Source organism: Tenebrio molitor, chromosome 1 (assembly GCF_963966145.1).
Source record: "Tenebrio molitor chromosome 1, icTenMoli1.1, whole genome shotgun sequence".
Classification (NCBI taxonomy): Eukaryota; Metazoa; Arthropoda; class Insecta; order Coleoptera; family Tenebrionidae; genus Tenebrio; species Tenebrio molitor.
This window is the reverse complement of record NC_091046.1, coordinates 30,693,448-30,719,690: the sequence shown is the minus strand read 5'-3', so window position 1 is coordinate 30,719,690 and position 26,243 is coordinate 30,693,448. Positions and strand designations below refer to the sequence as shown.

General features: G+C 32.3%; 2 protein-coding genes across 5 annotated transcripts; one reads left to right on the top strand and one right to left on the bottom strand.

Annotated features, from left to right (window-relative positions):
- Nucleotides 1-584: 584 nt before the first annotated feature.
- Nucleotides 585-24,056, bottom strand: LOC138122436 (protein dopey-1 homolog). Of its 4 annotated transcripts, none has more exons than XM_069036692.1 (19): nucleotides 23,955-24,056; nucleotides 23,463-23,613; nucleotides 23,225-23,411; nucleotides 12,530-12,695; nucleotides 12,188-12,377; nucleotides 11,959-12,134; nucleotides 8,324-10,088; nucleotides 7,967-8,223; nucleotides 5,858-7,621; nucleotides 4,999-5,806; nucleotides 4,730-4,908; nucleotides 4,483-4,675; nucleotides 4,259-4,432; nucleotides 3,868-4,201; nucleotides 3,660-3,812; nucleotides 2,016-2,205; nucleotides 1,657-1,668; nucleotides 1,325-1,492; nucleotides 585-1,262 (listed from the first exon to the last, which is right to left on the bottom strand). In XM_069036692.1, exons 2-19 carry the CDS (start codon nucleotides 23,607-23,609, stop codon nucleotides 893-895), a joined length of 7,233 nt encoding a protein of 2,410 aa, XP_068892793.1. In that variant the 5' UTR covers nucleotides 23,610-23,613; nucleotides 23,955-24,056; the 3' UTR covers nucleotides 585-892. The 4 variants fall into 4 exon arrangements, 3 of the variants coding, with proteins under 3 accessions (XP_068892793.1, XP_068892795.1, XP_068892794.1); XM_069036694.1 differs by having other exon boundaries at nucleotides 8,324-8,664; nucleotides 8,722-10,088; nucleotides 23,463-24,026; XM_069036693.1 differs by lacking the exon at nucleotides 1,657-1,668 and having other exon boundaries at nucleotides 23,463-24,026.
- Nucleotides 24,057-24,212: 156 nt separating this feature from the next.
- LOC138122441 (CDK5 regulatory subunit-associated protein 3) lies at nucleotides 24,213-26,129 on the top strand. Its single transcript, XM_069036705.1, has 2 exons — nucleotides 24,213-24,459; nucleotides 24,519-26,129. The coding sequence occupies exon 2, from the start codon at nucleotides 24,544-24,546 to the stop codon at nucleotides 26,074-26,076; it is 1,533 nt and encodes a 510-aa protein (XP_068892806.1). The 5' UTR covers nucleotides 24,213-24,459; nucleotides 24,519-24,543; the 3' UTR covers nucleotides 26,077-26,129.
- Nucleotides 26,130-26,243: the final 114 nt, after the last annotated feature.

The following is a 26,243-nucleotide window of genomic DNA, read 5'->3' as shown; positions in this document are numbered from 1 at the left end:
AGGTTCAGGGAAATTTTACTACTAGATTTGGCAAATCTGTACAAAATATGGCGCAAAAATTTAAAACAATACATCATAAAAAAAACTTATTGTTTAAACGAAACATAAATTATTCAATAAAAATTCTCAAAAATAACACGAACCTAAAGAGATATGGAACACAGTGAAATAAACTTATAACTAAAATAAGGAACATAAAAAAATATCTGCTTGAAGTTAAGAAACTTGCAAGTCAAAAAAATCATTTTATTTTTGAATTTATATAATATTAATACTTTCTATTACAAAGATGACAGAAATATTTTATTTTAAAATTATTTTAAGCAGTGACTACGATATGAAGTCCAAATACGGCGTGATTAAACTTTAATGCGCATAAAACATGATGGTTGTAAAACTTCACGCAGCCCTTGTAGATATCTTTTACAAGAATGAATACTTTTGTGTTGAAAACTGCACTTGAACTATTATAGAAATAATTTTTAATCGATGAAGAAACGGGGTCGGAAAAAATGTGTAGCTCTGCTTACCCAGGTTTATTTCCTGTAGAAATTAAGAACTGTGGATGAATAAAACAATTGCCATTTTATCCCAATATGCTTATTGTAGCAAAATGTATAATTATCTACAGAGTTATAAATAATTACATTTAGGCAATGCCAACGTCTTCAGTCACATCACAATATAAAATCACATTCTTGTAAATGCTATTACTTATGTACAATAAAATTACACCCGCGATAACAATAATAGAAATAAATCAATAAATAAACACAAAGTATTAATATAACAATCTAAACAAGTATTAAGATAATTAACACACAAAAACGATTTTTTTTAAGTTTCACAACAGGATCTCTTAAATACTGAATTCTTTGGAAAATATAATAACTTATTTTGGAATTTTGTCAAGAAAATCCATTTCAACTATCTTGTCAATTTTCTCTAAAATCATGTTTAATTTCTTGTCAGACTGTCTGTCATTCAAAGAATGGTCACTTGTAGTTATTTTACTGCATTCCGTTCTGTGTCGGTTGGAACATAAACTCAACGTTTTAAAAAAACTGTGCAGATCTTTAAGTTGATTAATACTGTTCATTGTTAACAATAACTCATTTCTTTTCATCGGTAGAGTTTCTATTTGTGTGTCAGTAAACTTCTTATCCATGAGATTTGCAATTCTAACCACATGTGGAATGAATGATACACCTGGAGAAGGATGTAATCTTTCTAGATCGTCTCCAACAAACGCCCAACGGTACCTAATAATTATACATTTTATTTTGTTTGTCATCATAATATGTGGACTATTTCTATTACTCACATCTGAAATTGAGGTAAAGACACTGCAGGTAATAATAATGCTAAATCTAGCAACTTAGCTGTAGCCAACTGTAATCTTAACCAATGAGGATGACCTAACGCATGCAAACCGTTGTTGCTATTCGTTGACCAACTTGCATCGAGAGTTGACAATAACTTTATATGGTAACTATAAAAAAAGTGTACATAATTTACGAGAAACAAAAACTACTACAAGTACCATCGAAATGATAAAAAAGTGTTGGAAGTTTATATTCTACTGACAAAAGCACGTTAGAAAGATATGTGAAAGTGCATGCTTGGTTAGTTACAAATTCAAACTTTTTAATTTACCTGTTGCCTGTCCTGTACATCGAACCCCAGCATGATGCAAACAAACAAAGTTTTGTTAGACAATACCAACAACATTTCTAAAAACTACTAAATCCCTCATTAGTTACCAATACTAACACTAACATTCCACCAATCAAAAAATATCCCATTGAAAAACTACCATACACGCCTTACAACAACTACCATCTTAAACAATTAGTACCACTCCTATATACAAATGGACTAAATAACCGGCAGGTTATTCAGAAGCAGTGACAGCATTTAGAATTACATACCAAAATATAAAATGTGTAACATTATTTACTTTCTAAATTTTATTTTATTTATATATTTCAGTTATTATTAAAAGTAAATCTCACCTGAACTCTTCTGTGTCAGTGAGTAACTCTTGTTCAATTTGTAAAAAAACTTGCAACATTTCGCTGATAATAATTGGCCAAAGAGATGTAATATGAATTGGACTCATTCTGATCAAAATTACGCGGAAACAAAGAAACACTTGTGCTTGTACGCCTGGTACGTTCAGTCTTAAGCTACTTGTCAGTTGTTCTAAAAAAAATGTATAGTCTGAAATAATAAAATGTCTTCTGCTACTTCAAAAGTGCTCCCAAAAATTTGAACATGTAGGATATAGGAAGTAAATCAAAACTAAATTTACAAAATTACTTACGACGACTTATGTCTCAAAATTTTTGGAAGCACCTCAAAATTCATTTTAGGCAGTCGTAATTCTTCGGTTCAACAGAATGACCAAAGTGTTGAAAATATTATGTTTATGAATTTTTAGTTTCCAGTTTAAAACGGTTAACGTTATACCGTGAGATCATTTAAATTTATAATTAAGGTAGGCTATTACTTTAAAATTAGATTGGCAACACTGTTGACAATTTGATTTGAATTGTCAAAGTGACGGTTCAAAATTTAATACAAAATATGAAACGGCGAGTTAACAGTTACCGGGACATTTTTTTAACATTGAACATAGCCCATACTTATTCCCTATGTTCAGTTTTAAAAAACACAGGTCAATTCATGTATGTAATCATGTAACCAAGGCAACGAAAATAAATACTTGACAGTTTAACAAAATGGTCAAGTTGTTTGAAGAAGAAATACACATAATGCAGTTATTCTATGCCAATCAGAGCATTAGAAATGTGCGTGACATTTCCAATGCAACACATGATAGACCAATTCCAACAATCGGAACAATTTTTAACATTATTTCAAAATCTTTGGTGTTCGGTATAGTTGGTTGCATAGCAACTCACAATGCATTGATCTGCTTTTTAAAACTGAACATAGGGAATAAGTATGGACTATGTTCAGAGTTAAAAAAATGTCCCGGTATATCCAAACCGGGGGAGAACATTTTTAATACTTTCTTGATTGTCAGTAAAACGATTGAACATGAAAACCCTAAACGTCAACAGCGTTGTCAATCTAACTTAAGTCATAGCCAAGGAGGTTAAAGTAAGAGGAGGGAAAGCGCCCTATGCTGGTAATGCATTGAAAGTGATGCCAATCGTTCCTTCTCCAGCAACCTTTTATGACCGCGAACGTCCTTGAACGGCCCACCGTGTACCGCATGGCTTTGACGCCAGTGGCGTTCCTTTAACCCCCGCATCCCGCAACAAGGTGTTAAGCCTTTTTATGTTACAACAAATGTTCCAGTGCGCCCCGTCATGTACTTATAGTTTTTTCTGAATTATAAATTTACTTCTTTTGTTACAAATTACAATAAATGCATTTGTGCGCCCCGTCTTTTATACGCCACTGGGACCATCCCCACCAACCACCCTTGTTTAACAACCTTTTATGGCTCTGCACGATTTGGCGGGTGGCATCACTTTTTCAAACTGGCTTTCCCTCCTCTTACTTTAACCTCCTTGGCTATGGCCTACCTACCTTAATAATTATAAATTTAAATGATCTCACGGTATTACACCGCTCACAATTATTATAATTATAACGGTCTAAAATGGTTTATATAATTTAATTACCTTGTATATCTGGCATATACTTGGCATATTGGTCCATTTCACTACAAAATATCACATACGCCAGTCTTTTTAATAATTGGGCTCTTTGTTCATATTCCTGTTCTCTCGATGAAAAGATACTTAAACTACCACTCTGCGTTAAAGAAACCCGACCTATAACAATTTATTAAAACAAGACTGTTTTTACTAATCTATCGTTCATAGTTACTCATCAAATCTCTAAAAGTTGTATTGTCATGTGTCATTAAATTATCCACAATAACTTTCCAATATTTTATGCACGAATAGTCCATTTGAAATAAAGAATTATCTAGAAGTAATTCAAACACATCCTTTTTCCATGCTTTTCTTGTATATTGGTAACTGCTGAGACCCGCCAATAACTTAGAACACGCGTGGAAACTGGGCATATTTTTGGTTGTATGCGTCTTAAGGTATGGAACAATGTTATACATTAACGACGTTAAAATCGTAACGACTTTATCTTTCTCGGAAGAACCAAAACAGATGTCTAAAATGGGAGCTAAAATTTCAGACAAAACCTGAAACACGAAACAAAGTCATTGGAACTCTCGTATTTATGATGTAAGTTAACACACTAGTTGAGCCTGAACGCTGTGGCTATTTCCGACAACAATATCAGAACTAGCACCGCTTAGACTGCTCGCTTCTGGAGTTAATTCTTCGTCGTGTTCTTTCACGGCTAGATTTCTCCTTAACCAAGTTGTTTGTTCTAAACATGAACCGCATACTTGGGATACGCATTCAATTAACTAAAAACAAAATAGCCAATTTTGATTGAAACATGATCTGCTGATCATACTTTAGCCGTGACATCTTGTAGGTCCTTTTGATCTTTTCTTTCTTCTAACGGGCAACATTTAATCATTAATTCGTGCAAAAGGGCAGCTAAAAGAAATTGTGCAGGAGGAGTTAATGAACAACCTTCTCTTATCAAAGCAAGTAGAGAAGACCACGCTTCACTTAATTGGGTCGGAGAGGCGTTGCGCATGTAACTGCAATTTTGGATAACAGACGAAGATATTTAATATGAATGCTTAATCTCTTACCAGTAAAATAATTCTAAAACGGAGACATCCAAACAAATGTCAGCACTGAGACCTTCAGTCGGAGGAGGGTTTTTTATCACAGCAGTTACAGTTTGTACTAAATTATCAAGTGGAATGACTCTTATGGCCGATATGAGATAAACCAAGTTATTTTGGCCAGCATTAGGTTCGGGCAAAACCTGAAACATTTGAGCAACATTATGTAATATTTAGATTACATTTAAAAAAATCTGAAGGATCAAAGACGAAATGCATGTTAACAACTTTACCGTTTTGATATTCGTAAAGAGGTTTCTCCTTTCATACCATGCGACCGCTATTGCTGCCAAAAAGCTTGTTCCGTGATTCACAGAGATAGGACTAAGAAACTCTAGAAGTTGTTGTTTTACAACTTTTGAATTCCCGTAGACTCCATTGTTGTCATTTTCCAAATTAACTATGGTTTGCCACAATTTCGCTACACTGGAAATGATTCTAGGCATGTGGCTTAAAATTGTTTTTCTTGCATTTTGATAATGATCTGAATTTTGTTTTGTTGTTGAATTAATGTCTAAACCCACAGGAGCGAAAAACGCGCTAACGAGATTATTGAAGATTTCCCCTGGATTAGATATAGGAGTGCTCGCACTGATAGGTACATTTAACTGATTTACAGTTTGTGAGGAATCCAACAAACAATAATGACACAAAATCGTGAGTGATTCGAGTTGGGTTACGGCATAATCAGAGCACAGTTCCCCATCAACTTCACATTGTGTATATTTATTAGCTATCTCTTCAATGTTGTTGCAAATTTGGTGAATGACACTTATTGAAATTTGTTTAATGTTTTCTCCAAAATAGGGCAAACAGGATGTTATCATATTCAACCACTTTTCATGTAAATTTTTCATATTTTTATGACGCAGTGCGCTCATTACGGCTGATAGAAAAATGTTTTGTTGTGGAATTAGTATTGTGGGTGTGTAGTTCAAATGTTCGCCAGTAGAAGGAGTCGTTGATTCCTGAGAAGACCCACTAACTGGTTTTACTGTTGAAAAAACGTGGTATTCCAAAATGATTAATGAATTGATCAACCTGCAACACATTATTTTCATTGTAGTTTAAAAAATATACGTACATACATACCTTAGGAGCTGAATTTGATAAGCTTCAACGTGTTCACCTACTTTGTGATTTGCATCATATAATTGAAAATTATTGAATAACAACACCTCTTCAGCGAAAGTCATTTCTTCATCAAAATTCCTTACGGAAGTCAACAGACAATGAAGCATGATTTTTTGAAGCTTGCATTTAATCAACATATCGGCAATATAACTTGAAAATCCTTTCGAATTCTCATTGACCATTGTTATTAGATTTTTTACAATAACATCCAAGATTTCTAAACTTTCCAACTGAATTTTTAGGTTATTGTTTAATTCTTGGGGTGTGACGTGAAGATCTTCCAAAAAAGGGTAAAAAGTTCTCGCGTAATTTAAACATATTGCGATAACAACATCCAAAAACATGTAACCTCTATAAAAATTGAGATACTCTGAATTCAACTCCCCTGAAAAACTGTAACCCAGAAGAGATTTTCTATGCCGAGCTAGCAAATTTAGTATGTCATTGTTTTTCAAGTTCTTAATGCCACTGGTGGCCAAACATTTAATAAATAATTGTGAGTTACACAAGATGCAATTTTTAAGTGTTTGTAAAGCGTAAAGTATTTGATTAGAATCAAACACGTCATAATATAGGCATATATGTGAATGTATTGGATATAAAACACAATTTTTGGACGAGTGCACTGTAATTTTAGACCTCAAATCCAAATCGGTCGGTCTATGTGGAACGTGAACATTATTGTCCACCAAGTTACATACTTTATCTATGATGTCATTAATAATTTCTGTAACTATCACGTTGTCGTTTCTTTTAAAAAATTCTTCCGCGCTAGTGCTAATTTCTAATTCAGCATTCAGATTATCGGAATCTGAAATGCAGTACGACCAACTGTGCACTAGTGAATTTTCCATATCATCGTTTCGACCCCCACAACATTTTTCATCAAAACTTTGAGATTTTGGAATTTTGACGGCGTTTCCATTTAAACTCTCATCCTTAATTCCATCCGAAATTGGTTCAATGCTTTCCAATAATTTGTTTGAAGAATTAGACAAGATATCCAACTGTGTTTTGCTCTTTATGAAAGAATCGTATCCCGAATCTCTATCCGTACTGCCCTCTGGTGGAAAAGACTTAAATTCATTACTAACCGGGGTGCAATCGTTACTGGAGGACAGACTTTCACTCGATGATCGATGTGAACTGCTCAAGTCAATTTTGGAATACGATCCATTAAGTCCATCCGGATAAATCTCCTTCGAGCTTAACGGGTTAATTATAACTTTCATATTTCCCTTGGCAGTTTTATCGAGCTTCGGTGTGAGTTGTACGTTTTTGTAGTCTTTATTCTTTCGTGTAACTATGTTTAAATCATCCATAACACTAGTTGTCGTGTTAACGACAGTGGGGGAATATTTTTTTCCACCTTTCGAAAAAGTAAACCATTTTCTCTTTGTGGGCTTTTGATCTTGATCAGTGGTCAAATGATACATGATATTTCCATTTTGGCTGCTTACGGCGTAAATTTTCTTAGTTTGATATTCCTCAACTTTTTGATTGTCTTGAGTTGTTATCTCGCTTTGAACATCTGAATCGTTAATATTTACGTGCCTGATCGATACTCGAGCAGTATTCGGAGCCAATAACTTCACCAAAATTGGGTTTATAATTCTCGGAATGTCGCCATGAAGGAGGCTGTGCGTCAAAAATGATTCCGCCAACAACTGCAAATTTGGTTTCTCCGTATTTTGAAGGTTATCCAAAATTTTTAGGAGGGATCTTAAAATAAAAATTGCTTCATTATTTTTTTTTTATTTCATTAGCATAAGTTCTTATTAAGTGTTATTTGTTATTTTGTTTCTAGTGATACTAGTGGACCTCAACTAATTTGTATCGTATTAAACAGGGAATATAAAATATGAAAACAAAGTTTTAAAAAAGCTATTTTGTTTTCGAGAAGTTAATTTCTAACTATTTACTGCTACTCTTCTGAGCAATTTTTAGTGAAATAATTCCCCTTATGGAAAATTTTGTTGATCGCGTTAGACAAGAATTAAGAATTAAAAATACTCAATGGCTGTGTATGTGAAAAGAAGATAAAAATCTTTGCATAAATATACTCACCGATCGAAATTTCTTATATTCGTCATGTTGGGAGGAAGTTTAATATTTAAATCTCTTCCTAAATGCCATAATAAGAAAAACTGTTTCACATATTCCGTAGTTATATTTCCACTTGACAGGTATCTGCTAATTACTTGTTCCACGAAACATTTATTGTCGAATGTGTTATGTATTTGATATAAAAGTGTTACACACAACAGCAACTGTTTCTGGTTATTTAAAATTCCTAATAAATTCCATAAAATTTGGGACATTTCCTTAAAAAAAGAATATTTTACAGTTTCAATAAATACATAATTATTATATTTTAGAAATACTATGCTGCAGTTACTAAGTGAAACTTTATGTTTATCTTACCTCAACGATGACAGTATTCTCTTCAATAAAATACACATATTCGTTTTCTAAAATACCAGTAATGACAATGTTAGTGTTGCAGTCGTCTTTTTTCAGAAAATTTTGATTTCTGGCCAGACTAAAAATTTCTAACAACGTATTCATAGCTGTTATTTGAATTTCTCTTGATGAATCTTTACAGCAAGCTGCAGCAACTAGAGCTTGGAGCCACTCTGGTAATGACTGCTTAACGTCATTGCTAATTAAATTTGGGAATGCTGAAAATTCTAAGAGAACGTTTGAAGCAACGTTCATAGCAGACTCGTATTCACTCGAAGCATTTTCAGGTGCTATATTCGTCGCTGTTAAAATTTCGTTTTTCGTTATTATATTATTAAAATCAATTGTCGTAAACTCACTTTTTCTGTGTAAACATTCTTCTAAAAGTTTAATCAAACGATTCGTTCTTTCATCTTTATCACATACTAATTTTTCTAACAATATATCCATGCTGATGTCAGGTAATATTTTCGACACAATAAAAGTAACGTAAAATTTCTTATATTCGTCCAGACAGCTGATAAAATATTTATTTTCGATTTTAGCAGTTTTTATTGTGACTGATTCCACTTCAGATTTTTGAGGTTCTGGTTGGTCGTTTGTTACACTATCAGTGCTGTTTAAATCTGCAGGTTCATTTTTATTGAGATCATATAATTTAGAGCTAGACTTTGATTTTTTGTTTTTTGATTTCTTTTCACTTTTAGGGCTAGTCTTATCCTTTTTCTTTAACATCTGATTACTGTAAGACCGCTCTCGGCTAGAATCATCAATAGTTAATTCGTTTTTACTATAGTTTTCGTTAATCTTTGAATCAGATTTGCTTTTCTCTAACGCAGTCCTAGGTTCTTCATTTACATTTTTATTTTCTGCCACAACTGATGGCTCTATTGACTTCTCGATTGACTCGAGAAAGACACCTGAACCATCTAAATCAACCTCCATTTCTTTAATTTGGGTTACAGTTATCGGTTGAATTTTGCTTAATATTTTTGTACACAACAACAAGCTCTGCTCCACTTCATGTTGATTAACAACATCGATGTTTGATTTCATAGTTGTAATTATTTTATTAAACAAATTTGGTAAAATATTTGATGTAGTTTCTGCATATGATTCAATTGGTATAACGTCAAGTAAAAAGTCTGTAAGTATGCAAATTTCCAAAATATGTGGAGGTCCTGCTCCAATCTCATTCACCTGACATCTGTCTCTGGTCTTATAATTTCTTATATTAGCTACAGAATTGGCATATAATTTCTCTATATATGACCAAATATAATAATTCTGAAGAGTGTTGAACAGAAGATTAGCATTCTTAACTAGTTCTTGACATTTCTTCGTAACGAACTGTTTGTTTAATATTGTTTCGTTTGCATTCTTCAAACTCGTTATATCACCGTTGAACGACACACACCTTACAGAGCTATTCTTTTGTTTCTGCTGTTGTAAACATGATAAGTATAGTGTTCGAAATACATCGTATAAGATGCTGTCTAAAATTACTGGCCCGATTTGCGGTTTGTCGAATAAAGAGGTCAGTAATCTGTACGGCCTGATATCTAGAGGTACCTCTGCACTACTTTTTTTCAAAATGATCCTTATAGCATCATTAAGCAAATCATATGCGATAGTACTATGAACGTCCGAAATGTTACTATTATCATTTTCTGGTCGGGCATGGGATGGTTTTGTTTCGCTTTCTACAAGCCACGAATAAAGACGCCTAAAAATTGAAACATTAACATATACCATACTAACTCATTTGAAAATAACAAACGCTTCAGTAACAAAGAAAATAAAAAAGAAAAATTGTGACCATTTAGCGGAGTAGCGTCGATTTGTACTATGAAAGGCAGGGTTAGTATTTCGATAAATTATCTCTGTTCTACGCACTTTGTACGGTGCGATCAATTAAAAAATAAATCGAGTCGGCGTGTTACCTATGGCAACCATGCTATAGCATAGGCTCCAAAGCAAACTCGATTTATTTTTTAAATGATCGCTCGGTATTATGTTTGTTATCACGTTTTCTTGATTGAATATTATGCACCGACAAATCAAGAAAGAAATTTGTTATAAACAAAACATGGTCTGCATATAAAAATATACTATACATATTTGCATATTTCGCTACAATTGTTTCATTTCTTTATTGTTACGTAACACAAATCGCCTTGACAACTGTTGGAAGGGAGACATATGCAACAGTTGTGTCTGAGGTTTCCAAAAAGAACATATTTACTTTTTGTTTACAGAAATATTAAATTAGAGATATTTTCATATTTGATGGCGGAAACAAAAGACTGAGAAATGTCACAAATTTGTATTGTCAGTGTCAAATTTCTCAAAGACGTTCGTGATTTCGACAGAAATGCAGCAAACTGGCAATAAGAAAGTTATTCATCGTCGAACTAGAGACAAAATTTGTAATACGTTTGATTATATGAGAATAACTTTTCCTTTTGAACCACTGACAAAAACTGGTTCCCTTGGAATGTATTTTTTCAATCAATTTAGCGAAAGTTTCAATTTACCTCAACATGCCTTTTTACGGAGTTTATGACAAATTTGACACTGACAATACATTTTTGTGACATTTCTCAGTCTTTTGTTTCCGCCACCAAATATGAAAATACCTCTAGCTTAGCAACATCGTAAAATGACGACTTGTAGGAATAAAAGGTACAGTCGATGGACAAATAAAACTGGGACAAAAATGACAATCAGATAAGTCAAAATTTACAAATTTGCATCGTTTAATTACGGCTTTATCACAAATAGGTTAACTTTGGTATGACATATTGTATAGACACTGACAAATATATTGACACTTCAATGGTCTGATTTACATAGATTAAATTTTAAGTGTCCCAGTTTTATTTGTCCACCGACCGTACTTACATATAAATTTTTTGCAAATTCTAATCTTATTCTGACAATTTTTTTCAGTTAACAGTTGTAGCAAAATTGTTGTTTATATCACGTGCCGAAAACAATTACATGTACTATTGGGGACACAGAAAACTGGGCAGATGTGTCATTCAGTTGTAAAAATTTCTAAACCATACCTTAGCTACTACTCATAACCAAGCTTAAGTTAATTTGACAGTTTTTTTGAAAATATCAATCATAATGACAGTAAAGGTGCATTTACATTGACACTTTTTGAAATGACAATAGCAGACTGCCCAGGATTCCATGTCCCTCATTGTACTCGTGCAGATTCCGCACTCGGCCTTCATCTCGTGCGTTACATTCTGTACTTGCACGTAATGGGTTGCTTTCGGCACTTATTATAAAAATAACTATTAAATCTTAAATCCTACACACGTTTCATTTCAGATACATTTTTGTAATTACAATTTTACGAGTATTAATTTTAGAAATTCTGGCCTCTCGTAAATGTGAACTTGTAACTTCAATAAAATAATGTTTTTTTTTTTTTAAACTACAACGTTAAACCCACGCTTCTTACAAACAAATAAAATAGTATGCACACGTGTTCTCTTTAGTATATTCAATAATTTTACTGTTATGGTGATGGCAACCTTGTTTGGAAGCTATATATAACTTTCATTTGTTGATCAACATACCTATTTAGTGACATATCTCGCCTTAAAATTGTGGATAATGCAGCTGTTACTAGTCGGACCATATCTGCATATAACAGCTGATTATTATGCATCGGAAAGCATACCATTAATAAATCCAAAGCTGATCTTTGAACCAACACACTCGAATCCTGCACAGCAGCACATAAACCGCAAACCTTAAAATAACTACATTAACAAATAAAATTCACACTTGCCACATAAAACTTACCATGAGATCTATATCGTGCCCCATCAAATAAAGTTGATCATCCATTGGTAATTTCCTACTATAGTGGGCCAAAACGTAACTAATTGCCGGTAACCTTACGGGACTATTATTAGTGACGCATTGCCATATACAAGTGTAAAAATATTTTGAACCAACACCATCGCAAATATTTTCCAAAAGAGAATTAGTCCTAAAAACAGTCTATTAACTTTAACCATTACATAAATTTACAATTTTAATGTTAATTTTAACTAACACGTTCTCATATTTATTTACATCTTCAACACGTATGATTTAAATGGCTGCATCAAAAGTAAAGAGACATACTTTCATTGATCATACCTGTCAAAATGATCTGAACCCGTTTCTAGTCCTGGCAAAACACCACTAAGAAATCCACTGAGAGCAGGACGTAGCCTCTCTCGTAAAGGTACAAAATGTGATTCGTAAATCGTTAATAATGTTGGTCTTATATTCATTGCGGCATGGCCCAATAAAGGAAACAACCCTGTCAAAAATAAATGTATTACAATTAACTGTAAATATAGGTAATTAAAGAAATTATTTAAAAAGCTTTCTTAACACACTGCAATAAAGAATTGACAGCAGTAATTAGAAAACTCGATTTCAAGTCATGGTCGCAAATAGGTGGTGCAGCGCAAATGTGTAGCTATCTTTGTCGTACACATTAATTACCAATATGCGTCATCTTTCTCTCTTGCGACGTTACCATGACAACAATAAGTGCGACCGTCGCAAGTCAACTTGAAATCAGGCCCTAAATCACAACGATTGTTATAATCCCAATCTACGTGAATCGACATTACTAATCGACGGAACTTTAAATTCAAATGAATTTACCTAATATGTAAATAAAATAATGTTTAAGCAGGATTATTTTAACAATTCACTTCAGGTATCTCTGCAACTTTTAAATGAATAAGTGGGCAGAAATTGTTTTGAAATAAATCTCTGTGATATATCCTGTTCATAACAATGGAAATATTACACTAAATTGTAAAGGTGATTCATAAATAAGTACATACATTGATAATAATTATAATACCATATGTTTTATTGTTTTGTTTGAATAGTTTATACAGGGTGTCCCAAAAAAAAAGACGAGTCCATAGCTCCCTTATTTATCGGAGGATTTTAATTATCTATACACCAAATTAAATGGTTGTTAATAGGCTACAAAACGGCTTAATAAATTCACGTATAGCTCCAAGGGCTTCAAGACTAAACTGTCAAAATATTTTTTTTCAAATGGGATTACGTACTTTTTTTTAGTAATTCTGATAGAGATTTTAATTCTGAAAACAACAATGTATCACAAGTATAACTTCACATAAAAAAAAATAACACTAACTTTTGAAACAAATGACGAGCACAAAGCGAAAAGCTATCAAAATGCATTGCGTTACAATGTTAATAACCAAATTAAGGTAGCTGGAAAAACAAATGACAAATAATAACATGTGGGATTGCGCAGATATGCCGCCAATGTTTAGCGCAAAATGGAACATAGACGATAGTAGCAATTTTTTACATTTTTTTTGGTGAATTTTTGGTATTTAAGTGTATACTTGTGATACATTGTTGTTTTCAGAATAAAAATCTCTATCAGAATTACTAAAAAAAGATATGTAATCCCATTTGAAAAAAAATATTTTGACAGTTTACCCTTGAAGCCCATGGGGCTATACTTGAATTTATTAGGCCATTTTATAGCCTATTAACAACCATTTAATTTTGTGTCCAGATAATTAAAATCTTCCGATAAATAACGGAGTTATGGACTCGTCTTCTTTTTTGGGGACACACTGTACTTAGAAATCAAATACAAATAGAGACCACATCTAGCGAAATTTTTGGTTAATATACTCAGGGGTTGATATTAAAAATAAAACACAGTCGTGTTCGGATATTTTATGTAGAATATTTAATCATCAATAGCCAAAGATAAAGCGGCAGCAACGACTTTGAATTTTTGCAGCTTGTACTCAGTTCATATCTCTGAGCAATAAAACAAAGAAGTGTTATCAACCTTACAAACACAATACTGCTTTATAGATACAAACTACACCAAACAAACACAAACAAAGTGTCTGATTATTTCATTCATATAGTGCAACAGAAAAATTAATTTAAAGTTCTTAACGCCTAAACTGGAGACTCTTCGCGTATAAATGGTAATTCCTTTATTAGTATTTCACACTTGCATCAAAAGATTTTAACCACGAGAATACAGGATTATTTTTGTATTGTGAGTTACCTACATATTTCAGAATACTTAAAATTTGGATGCTTACATGTAATAAATAAAGATGATAAACGATTTATTAATTGAACTATCTGTTAAAGATACCTCTCAATTAAAGTGTAAATTGCATTGTTGCATTGCATCTGTAACTGCAATATATTTAACTCTTTTGGGTTTTTTCCCAATTCTTATTTGTTTTGTTTTTTAACATCTTCCGGAAGTATACAATAATGGAAAAAAGAATTAAAGGATTTGTCAAAATAGCAATAGCTGGGAATGGGAAGTGTAATCGAGGTGACAACCAATATGACAATGGATGATATTTGACATGTCAAACTTGTCAAACTTGTAATTGGTCGCTCCGGATAGAATACATGAAATGTTGCTTGCATGTCTCTAAAAGACAATCCGGAGTAATACCATTTTACGAAGTTAACTTTTTCTTCTTTGTTAAAAGAGTTCATTCTGTGAGGAATCAGCAAACTCGTTACGTTTGTCAAAAAATGAACTTCGTTGTTGTCGGGAGTCATGGCTATTACTATTTTATCGGTAGATTTTTAATATTTAATTTTTCTTGTCTAACAGAACTAGAAGGTGTTAGAAAATAATTAGAAAAGGATGTAGGTACATTTTTTTTTACTCTACAACTTTTGCGTTTAAGGTTTTGTTGGAAAATAATTAGAGGGGCCAATATCAGACGATTTTCACTATTGCACGTAAAGTGTCTACCGTGAGTTTTATATTTTACTGATTATTTTTTCATGTTTATAACTTCCAATAGGTCATCAGCATTTTTGATCACATGTTCAAATCTATCCAATTGTATCATTATTAGTGAGAATAATCTAAGTACATTATCCAAGTGAGAATAATTATAGTTCGTATTTTGTTTTAATTTTTCTTTAGTGACAACGTATTTTTCAATTTGACAGTAAGTGTCATCAATTGTTGAAAATGAACGAAAAACGATTCAGTGCGATAATATAATTTTTTTTTGTATTTTTGATTTTGTACTCATGAAAAAATAATCCTCCGAATACCCCTCGAGAGTGAGAATAAATTGAAAATAATTCTCCAGATTCTTTCTCAAATTTGTTGCCAGATGGCAACAAGTTTTCGAAAATCTGTCGAATTATTTTCAATTTATTCTCACTCTCTTGTGATATAATTCATGTATCACGTGGTCATGAATGATCCAATGAAAACGCGTAAAGTCCTTAGTTGCATGGCTATCACAGCGATAATAAAAAACAAAAAAATTATCTTATTTACTTTCGTCGTTACGATTTTTGATTGAAATAAATTTGTCAGTTTGACAAATAAATGAATAATTTTGCATTTCATTCATTATATTGTCTCATCGAATATAACACGTGGTATGATTAATCATCGATAATAATCATACCACTAGTTATATTATAGCCGAACATAGGATCATGGATCTGTAAGTTTGGTTGCCCATTTCAAATGAATTGACTTGTCCATTTTAGAACTGAACATAGCCATTTTACATTGTATGTTCAGCGAAATAAAAAACGCAGTGTATGTACCAAAATCCATTCTACACCCTGTAAGTAATTTTTTTTCTTTTGTCCTTACAATAATATGTACAAGATCGGGCGTTGTATACGCGCACGCAAGAAATCACGCCTTCTAATTAAATAAAATTGTCGAAATTTTATATTTTAATACAGGGTGTTTTCGAAGTTGAGGCGTTCCTTGTAATATGAGATACTATACATTATTCATAAGAATTTTAGGGCCTAAATCTTCTTAGTAAAATTTTTGTATTATACTACCAAGGCCAACGTAACATTTTATCCGCCCTGCCCATTACATTTTCTTAGTTACCAATCAAATAGGTTGTTAAGACAATCTTATTTACACAGAAAAAAATTTTTGACATTCGAATTGTCTTAATGACATTTTATTTTTTAAAACCTAAAACATTAACTGTGGGCTTGACAGCAAAATTCTAACCTTAACTTTTTTACGTGGCAAATGTGATGAAAAATTATACAGATTGAATCCGGCTTTGATTCTCATTGGTCAATTTATGTGGGCGGAGCAGATAAAAAGTTTTAACGGCAATACTACAGGGTTATTCTAAATGATTGTAGTCGAAGTAGGCGTGAAAACTGAATGTAAAATTTATGGTTGCCGCTCCACATAAAAAAAAACATAAAAATGATATGAATAAGTGAGTACACAACAACTCAATATTTGTGGATTCAATTGTTAATTTAACAAAAATAAATAAAAAGCTCATCACCGCACTTTTCACCTAAAACATGACAGTGACAGCGACAAAACTGACAGTTCACATGAAAGCGGTAAAAATGTAATAACATTGGCATGGCCTATTTCGACTACAATCATTTAGAATAACCCTGTATAACGGAGATAATTGATTGTATATTTTTATTGTTTTCTAACATTTTAAGCCCGGTCTTGTCTATTTCTTCGCTGTAGGTACTAGATTAATAACTGACGTGGTGTCTTTCTGGAGATCGCTCTGCGTACTCTCTAGACGCCGCAGCTGCATTCTAATAACGTGATAACATTACCTATACATTAGCAACATATCCGTAAGCTCATTATTTTCGTAACGATAAAGCCATTCCGACTAATTAGATGACAACTCTGACAGTATTTTTGATTAACGTCCATGCTCATTTGATATTTTTTTGTCAATTCTAATTTCTAACAAATCAGCGTAAATTTGAGCAGGACCGGTTTCGAAAATTTCAAAAAAATTAACTTATTGTATCTTCATTGCCGTACACATTTTACTAAGGTGATTTTGGCTAAAACTCTTTAGAACAACGCATACTATCACATGTTAAAAGGAACGCCTCAACTTCGAAAATACCCTGTATACAGTCGAATACAAAAAAAAGTAGACACGAAGTTTTCGGCATTAGAAAAGCCACATTTATAAAATAAAATAATCTATTTTTGTGTACTTTTTTTGCATTCGACTGTACCTAACAATTATTGAAAGGGATATTTGAGGATTTTTAAAATTTGTTTTGTTAATAAATAAGGCCGTAACAGTTTTGTTAGTTTTCTGATATTAACTCTTAATTCTGTGGCTTGATGCTAAAAGGGCCAATGTCAAAATTGTGACATTGAGAAAATTACAATTGGGATTGGTCTTTTAGCCTTAGCTGATGTGGTTGAGATCATAGTGACATTGGCTACCATTACATTTATATCTCTGCTATTGTTTGAATTTGATACTGGCCTTTTAGCATATGAAAAAGAGCAAGAAAAAAATCTAATGTATGATTAACTCAAAACAGCAAAATACTGACATTGGCCCTTTTAGCATCAAGCATAGAATTTACCTATAAAGTTTTTGCGCTAAATGAATCTGTACCTGCTAGCGCATCAAACCCTGGTGGCACAATTACAAATTTTGACTTGGTTAGCTAAATAATTCGCTTTTTTATTTAAACGCGTGATTTATGGCCCAAATGGTATAATTTGCCAACAAAAGGACCATTCACTAGTAGCCGACCGTTTTGAGCCTCTTATTTACAGTTTTGCCATAAAATTGACAATTCCCATTGTCACCTAAATTTACAACAGCACAAGTAGCAGGTCATAAATAAAAATGATTTTCAATGTTAAAACAAAGACTAAGGATGATAAAGACCGAACACTTCTGTCGGTCTCTTTGATGTTTCACCGAAGCATTGTATGACCTTGAATCCTTGTCCCTTTAAATCAGGGTACAATTTGTGCGGGAAATTTGAATGACAGAATAATCAAACCCGGTTGCACCAAAATAATAACATTTAGAATTGAAAAAATATCGTTTTCGTAATGAGAAAAAAATTAAAAAATTTCATCCTCTGAATAGGCTGTTGGAATCGCCATTGTCAAGAGACTTTTTTTGTTTGTAATATTTACAAACATTTCATTATGAAAATGTGCACTGCACACACGATATGAGTACGAAGGTCCTTGTGACTTTTGCACAACAAATCAGCACGCCCACAAAGGTTAATCCATTGCTTGCACCTTCAAAAATTAATAGGTAGGTAATTTATAAATAATCACGATTTATATAGCACTTTTGAAGAAATACCAACGTATATTGTCTCATCACTCGGAAAGTGAAAAAACTTTGTCACTTGAACAAGAGTAATATTTATTTGTACATCCTTTGTAGGAACAAACGTTTCCGCCCCTTTTAGATTTTTTGCTCGATGGATTCATAATGTCAACACCTTAGCTTTTAACAAATAGGTAATATAAAGTAGCACGGCTGTTCATATCTATCTAGTTCGACACATTAAAAACTTTGGTTTTTGGTTATGTTTTCCTCCCAGACCGCGTGTTTGTTCGGAAAATGGACCAATTGCAAGCGTTGATCTTGGTTGAATTCACGATAACGTAGGAAAATACCCGATTTCAACCGAGAGGACATTTAAACGGGGGTACATCTCCCATCTTTGTCAAGAAACACGACTTTTCTTTCTAGTGAGCCCTCTTTATATAGTTACTCTTTGGTTAAAATGTAAAATTGCGTTTAATTCAAAATTTAATTGGTGTTTTTTTTTCGCTGATTTCGTAAATAATTATAGGAAGTGAATCTGGGTAAGTTAGCATAAAAATCAGAATTTAACTTTTTGGTAAAATTTACTTTATCAAACAATTATGAAATGTACCTTACCAATACCCAGGTAAGTGTGAAAAATTTCGACAATTTTATTTAATTATACGTGTATACGACGCCCCACCCTGTATAGGTTTTCGAATAAATAACGAACCACTGAATTCTATTCTATTCTATAGAAACAAAACTGAATTCATGAATTCATTTAGTGTGAAAAAGAACCATATTGATGCTCATGCCTGAGGTTTCTTCCCTATTGAAAAAAGAACGAAAAGGATTTTGCGCGTAAACTGGCAATACTTTTTTATTATAACGTTATAATATGCTGTGGATGTACTGTCGCGAGCAATAAATTTTGGTGGTCCAGGTCATTCTTTGACGCAACGGAAAGTGCTTTAATGTGCATAACCTTTAATAAATTCTATTTGTCTTGTCTTGTCAAGATCTTGTCAACTTTTTGAAAATCCCAACTGGGTTGCCACCCTAGCTTCTGACACATCCATCTCTATCAGCGAAATAATTTTTACTCTGTTAAAATACGATATTGGGGCCATAATTTTGAATGTTTAGAATAACTTTGAAAAAAATGTTTTCATTGACGTTTTATTGACATTGGCCCTAATTAAGGAGGCGAAATTTTTAATTTGTGACAGTAGCGGGAAATTTCAAAATGACCTTGACGATCAACATTTCATAATCGCGACTGTAGATACAAGTTATATCGGGTGTGTCAAAAAGGACGGACACCAAAGAAGGTACACAATTTAGGCTAATCATGAAACATAAGATTTTTTTTTTTGCTTTTGGCCTTTCGTTAACGCGCAAGAGCTTTTGCAGGTTACAACTAAACTACCTGTAAAACTAAATGATCCTGTTATTGATGTGGGACATAATTGTATGAGCCAACTTTCAAAGGTGCCCTCAACAGATATCCAAAAATTTCTTTCACGAATACGTTTGAATTCCGTTTCTTCGTCAATGTTAAATTTGATGTAATTTAGTGTAAGGGAGTAGTTTTCAAACCAGGCAACATTGCTAACATATCATAACAACGAAAAAAAAAACATCTTTATGAAATAAATGTCAATGAAATTGTGACAGTTTTCAAATTGTTTTCAAAATACGTTTCACCGCATTTAGCTCTTGGTGCCGCAGAAAATAAAGCTACATTTAACTACAAGGTCATATACCATGCGTTTTCCTAACGAAAAACACCCCTGTATGAATGTTATTAGGCGTTTTGATCAACAATTGACAGAAAAAAAAAATGTAACCATGACAACTACATACGGTATTTTTAATTAAACCTATTGCGTTGCTGCCATTTTCATTTTCAGTATCTGAGAATTTTTTCTTCAACTGAAAGCTGCAGAACAGTTTTTGATACAAAATCGTGGTCTACGTTATGCTATGCTGTGGTACTAAAACGCCTGTCCGTTCTTTTTGACACACCCGATATACGGGGTGATCAAGAAGGACTGTTTGAGATGGTGACACTGAATTTTATTTTTAAATGGTACAAGTGGAGTAACTTCCGGTTGTTGATGGCTTCACACTGATAGTCGCATCATTGACAAATAAAATTTGACATTTCAAATTAAATTAGACATGCTGGTGAATCGTTCGAGAGAAGAGTTATAGTATTGCCGTTGTAACTTTTTATCTGCTCCGCCCACTAAAATTGACCAATCAGAATCAAAGCCAGATTCAATCTGTACAACTTTTCATCACATTTGCCACGTAAAAAAGTTAAGGTTAGAATTTTGCTGTCAAGTCCACAATTATTGTTTTAGGTTCTAAAAAATAAAATGTCATTAAGACAATTCGAATAGATTGAAAAAACAAATTCTGAGGAAACCAATTTTTGTCAGTGCTTCAAAAGGAAAAGTTATTCTCATATAATCAAACGTATTACAAATTATTTCTCTAGTTCGATGATGAATAACTGTCTTATTGCTAATTTGCTGCATTTCTGTCGAAATCACGAACGTCTCTGAGAAATTTGACACTGACAATACAAATTTGTGACATTTCTCAGTCTTTTGTTTCCGCCACCAAACATGAAAATATCTCTACTTCCATGTTGTTTTTGCGGGTTGATTTACGTGTTAAAAGAAAATGCTGTTCAAATTTTTGCAATTTTTGTATTTTATTTATATTAGGTATACGATATTTTAAATTACTGAGCAATAGTGTCTACGTTGTATAAGCTGATAGTCCATAACATAATAAGCGTACATAAATAGAAAAGTGATTTTTAGATGTGAAAAGTTTGGGTATCACTGCATTAGGCAATTACTTAAGTAAGCCGAACTACTTTTATTAATTGTTGTTTTAATTTTAATGATAAGTAAATAAAATATTTAAAGAAGGACCCAAGAGGGAAAAACATTGGATTTTTAGTTTTCAATATCAAGTGATTTAAGCACATGTTGATATTGCACCATATTTGATACAACTGATAAACTTTATTTATCAATGTATAAAGAATATTAATCTTTTTCTTGATATCCACATTTCATTATAAATTTTTTAACACGACCCACTTCTAGCAAATGGTCGTTAATCCGCGCAAAGTATATGTATAATTATTGACATGTACTATGGCGGACAATAAATTTAGGCCAGCAAATTTCTGACATTTCAAAAAAATCAATGCGAGCGACCATTTATTGTCATTAAGACTGATGTGTCAGTTTGTCAAACTGAAGGTTTTCAAGCTGTTTGGCGTTTCCTTCGCCCTTTTCGTAACTTACAGATCATGACGCACTAGCATAACTGATTTGTAGTAGCACTTCTCTCTCGTGCACGCTTCTTTTCCCAATTTTAATTTTGATTATCGCTGTCACGATGACAAGAATGACAAAAATCGAAAATGGGGTTAGTTGGACATAATGCCAGCCTCACATTTTGATGTCAAGCCAATGACAGACAATACAGTCGAACCTGGATAATTCGAAGTCAAGGGAAAAGCCAAAACAGTTCAACTTATCGAAAATTCGAGTCACCGAAATTAAGAAAACGAGTACCTACTCAATATGTACCTACTATTGCGGCCAAAAAATTTCGTCCACCCTTTTCCTGTCATTTCACAAAAATTGGGTGTAGTTTAACCTTTATTGTCATTATGATTGACGTTTGCAAATTAAAGTTTGACATTTATTACTGTCACCCATAAGAACATTGACACAATATGTCAACATGTGAAGTGAAGTTATGCGTTCCTAAAGGCTGCTTTAGAGTATACGTGAGTGGAATGACAGTTGTGGACGAAATTTTTTGTCCGCCATAGTAATTCTAAATAAGTTTGTATTACAAAATTTGTAGTAGGTAATAAATAAGGTAAAGTAATACATAACTGCTTTACCCTTTTTTCTTGATATGTTGCAATCCTTTAATGAAGTTTTTTTTTTATCTTGCTTAATTCTTTATTATTGTGGACAGGGAGCTTGGTGATATACCAAACTCAACTGCAATGTCTTTTTTTTTCCACTTCTTGAATTACCAATAGTTTTGAGTTATCTTTTGTCGCCTTCCATTATAGAAAATAAAACCAACTGAATGTGGCAAGTTAACCACCTAAAGTAAAGATTTGTTTTTCAGCTAGAGTTTCACGTGATGTGTATTATATTTTTAAACAAACTGTTGTTATAAAATCCAAATACATATTGTGGCCCTCTTACATCATCAATTTGGCGAATTCGAGTTATTGAAATAAAATACCATAAAATATGGTTGTGAGCTGCAACACAACGCTTCGACATATAAAAAAAAATTCAACTTATCAAAATTTGATCTGGAATGTTGATTGAGTTCAAGTTATCTAGGTTTGACTGTACTATTAAACTTCTTAATGTGTATGTACACATTTCAAACATAGCCACCGGCAATTTAGAAAAAAGTAAGAAATACCTCTACATTTTGTATAATCAGAAACTATATAAATATTGAACAAGTCCATAAAAGAAAACACATAGTGATAACAAATGATAACAAAACTTTTATGATATAAAATTTTATCAGGAAACAAAAATATTTATTCAAAAAATATTTTAGCAAGAAATTTAAATATATGACCTTTGCATTTAGAGGATGATATTCATTAGTTTTTGTTACTACAAATATATCATAAAAAAATAAATACCTGCACTGTAAATGAAAAGCTCTTGAGAGAGTCTGTTTGTCCCCATACATCGAAAAATTATGTCATATGTTTCCAAAGCTTTAAGATGTACTCCAGATGGTAATGCTGGATGCATACACTGTGCAAGACGTTTACTAATTTTAATTCTTCGTGGAATTATTGGAAATTTTGTATAACTTAATAAAACCTGAAAGTCAAATATGGAGTGTTTATGAATAATCACTAAACACATTTATACCTTATTTAATTTTCCCAATGCTGATATTAAATCGGCCCATTCGGATGTATATTCAAAATTTTTTAAAGCTTTGTCAATAGCTGCAACATACATCCTATATTTTGCATCTTTCATTAATTCATACTCCTCCATTGCTGTACTTGTCATTTTTCTTGAAAAATACTCAAATAAGGTTTGTATAAACAAGAAATTTTTACAATTCCATAAAGACAACAATATTCACATTTAGAATTATTAGTAATTGACATTTGACATTTATAAATCAACTACATCGTTATTATTATTATTATTCTATTTATAGAAGAACTCAAAATGTAATCACTGAACAATCAGCAACTTTCCTTCTTAAATCAATTTTGCTTCCTTCTTGTAACTGTTAATAATCAAGAAGAAGAGGTTAGGTTCGTAATTATTTTACAATTTTAATCTACAATTCACACCAAATTTAACTCAATTTCACCACAATTTATAACAAACTAGGAAAGTACATACTATCAGTAACGTTCTCGCACTAAAATATTTCGTGTTAATATTTATTTCGGTACAATTGACATTTCACATCAACAGCGAAATACTGGCGCAACACACTTTGCCAAATGGAAAATGTGGCATGCGCATTGAGACAAAAACTCTGACGTTTGGAAATAAGTCACAGATTTACAGTAAACAATACATTTTATAATACACCGTGTAAAATATATATTCTATATTCGAACATAACAAACTGTTACAACTGGATCTGATAACAACAATTATTTCCATTGGCATTATTGGTCATGGTGATTCTTAAAAAAATATATTTTCGCCATATGTCTTTAAGGGATCGGACTGTATAAACTGTGGTTCAGTATGGGTTCAATTTTCTGTCAAATTAATATGACATTGATATCGTCATAATTTTTTGTATTGCAATATTTGCAAATTGCAATACAACCTGTGTGAGTTGTCTAACTCGTCATTGTAATATTATTTTGTGACTGTAATTAAACAAAGAGTGGTAACAAATCACAAATGCATATTATTATGTACGTTTCTGTTATGACATATGTTTTCTAGATAACTGCCAGACTGTAACCATAAAATGGATGAACAGAATATTCCGATTGATATTAATAACAGTAAGCTTTTGGATTGGTTAGTAAGTCGTAGACATGTTAATAAAGATTGGCAAAACAGTATTCTACAAGTGCGAGAGAAAATTAATAATGCTATACAGGACATGCCTGCTCATGAAGGAATAATCAAATTGTTATCAGGTCAGCACATCAACTACTTTCATTGTTTGAAGATAATTGAAATTTTGAAAGAAACTGAAGCAGATACAAAAAATTTATTTGGAAGATATGGTTCCCAGAGAATGAAAGATTGGCAACATATTGTAGCCTCATATCAAAAAGATAACATTTATTTGGCTGAAGCAGCACAGATGCTTATTAGAAATGTGAATTATGAAATTCCCAGTTTGAGGAAACAGGTGGCAAAACTTGAACAATCTAAAACAGATGCTGAGAAAAAAATCAAAGATTATTCAAAAAATGAGGCATTAGCTGTAAAGGAATTTAACATGCTGTGTGAACAATTGGGAATAGCTGGAAAAAATATCAAAAATGAACTTTTACAACTTCTTGATGAACTACCAACAATTTATGATATTGCAGCAGAAAAAATAAAAATTGTTAAGCCTGCAATTGAACTTTATCAAGAGTTTAATAAATTTTTATCAGGCAAAGAAATTGCTATTGAGGTATTGCCATTATTAAAGTATGTTGTGGAAAATGGAAATACAACAACTTACCAATATACTTACGGGGAAAAACCACTTACAATTGAATTAGATACAAGAGAACATGAAAATAAAAATATTTTAGAAGATATTGATGATGAACAAATTGACTTTGGAAATGGTAATGAAATTGATTTTGGAGACATCAATGTTGAAAATAATGATTTTGATTTTGGAGAATCAAAAATTGACTGGGGCACTCCCAGCACTGACGAAGAATTTGAAATTGTTAGCCATATGGATGTTGAAATTTCTTTAGAAGAGTCGGGAATTGTGGTTGAAAAATCAGGAATGGATGGTGGTATAGCTAGAGGCACAGATGCTTTAACTGTATTAGATAATCCAAAAACGCGAGATCAGATTATAAATGAACTCATGGAGTTAGATGCTTTTCTTAAAATACGTTTGTTTGAATTATCAAGTGAATCTGACATTTTAGCAATGTCTCAGATGCAAAATGCACCTGCTTCATTGCAAATGCAAACTGTAGAGTCAATTTCTAGTATGAATGATTGTGTAAACGTTGCACTTTCTGAACTCGTAAATAAAAGGATTTTACATTTGCATAATATCAAACATTCTCATAAATATGTGGACATTTTAACATCCAACTTGAAACAAAAACTAACCATAGCAGAGAGGATGAAGCATAACATCAACTTGTTGCAAGATCAGATTAAGAAGAATCAAAGTGAAATTAAAAGTTTTGAGCCGATTATCCAACTACTGATTAATAAAACTAAGGAGTTGCAAAAGGATGTGCAGGAGGACATTTCCAAGAGATATAAGGGTCGAATTGTAAATATTGTTGGGGGTATTAATATGTTGTAATATCTAACTTTATTGTTTTTATTAACAACGTTGTAAATAAAATAATTCATTGATATTGTCTTTTTAAATCGGTTCGATTAGGACTACTGCGTTAGTGTATTATTTATTACGGTTATTAAATTTTAGACGTCATTTTTCTGCGACAAAAAAATTGTTTTGTGTGCAAC

Bases quoted from the DNA above. Each gene is read 5' to 3' on its own strand.
- LOC138122436 (XM_069036692.1), bottom strand. From the start codon at position 23,609: ATGACAAGTACAGCAATGGAGGAGTATGAATTAATGAAAGATGCAAAA. The intron at 4,909-4,998 runs GTAAAGTTGTTA...CAAATGTTTCAG, and splicing joins TCTTTACGAATATCAAAACG to GTTTTGCCCGAACCTAATGC. The intron at 4,433-4,482 runs GTATGATCAGCA...TTTTGTTTTTAG, and splicing joins TACAAGATGTCACGGCTAAA to TTAATTGAATGCGTATCCCA.
- LOC138122441 (XM_069036705.1), top strand. From the start codon at position 24,544: ATGGATGAACAGAATATTCCGATTGATATTAATAACAGTAAGCTTTTG.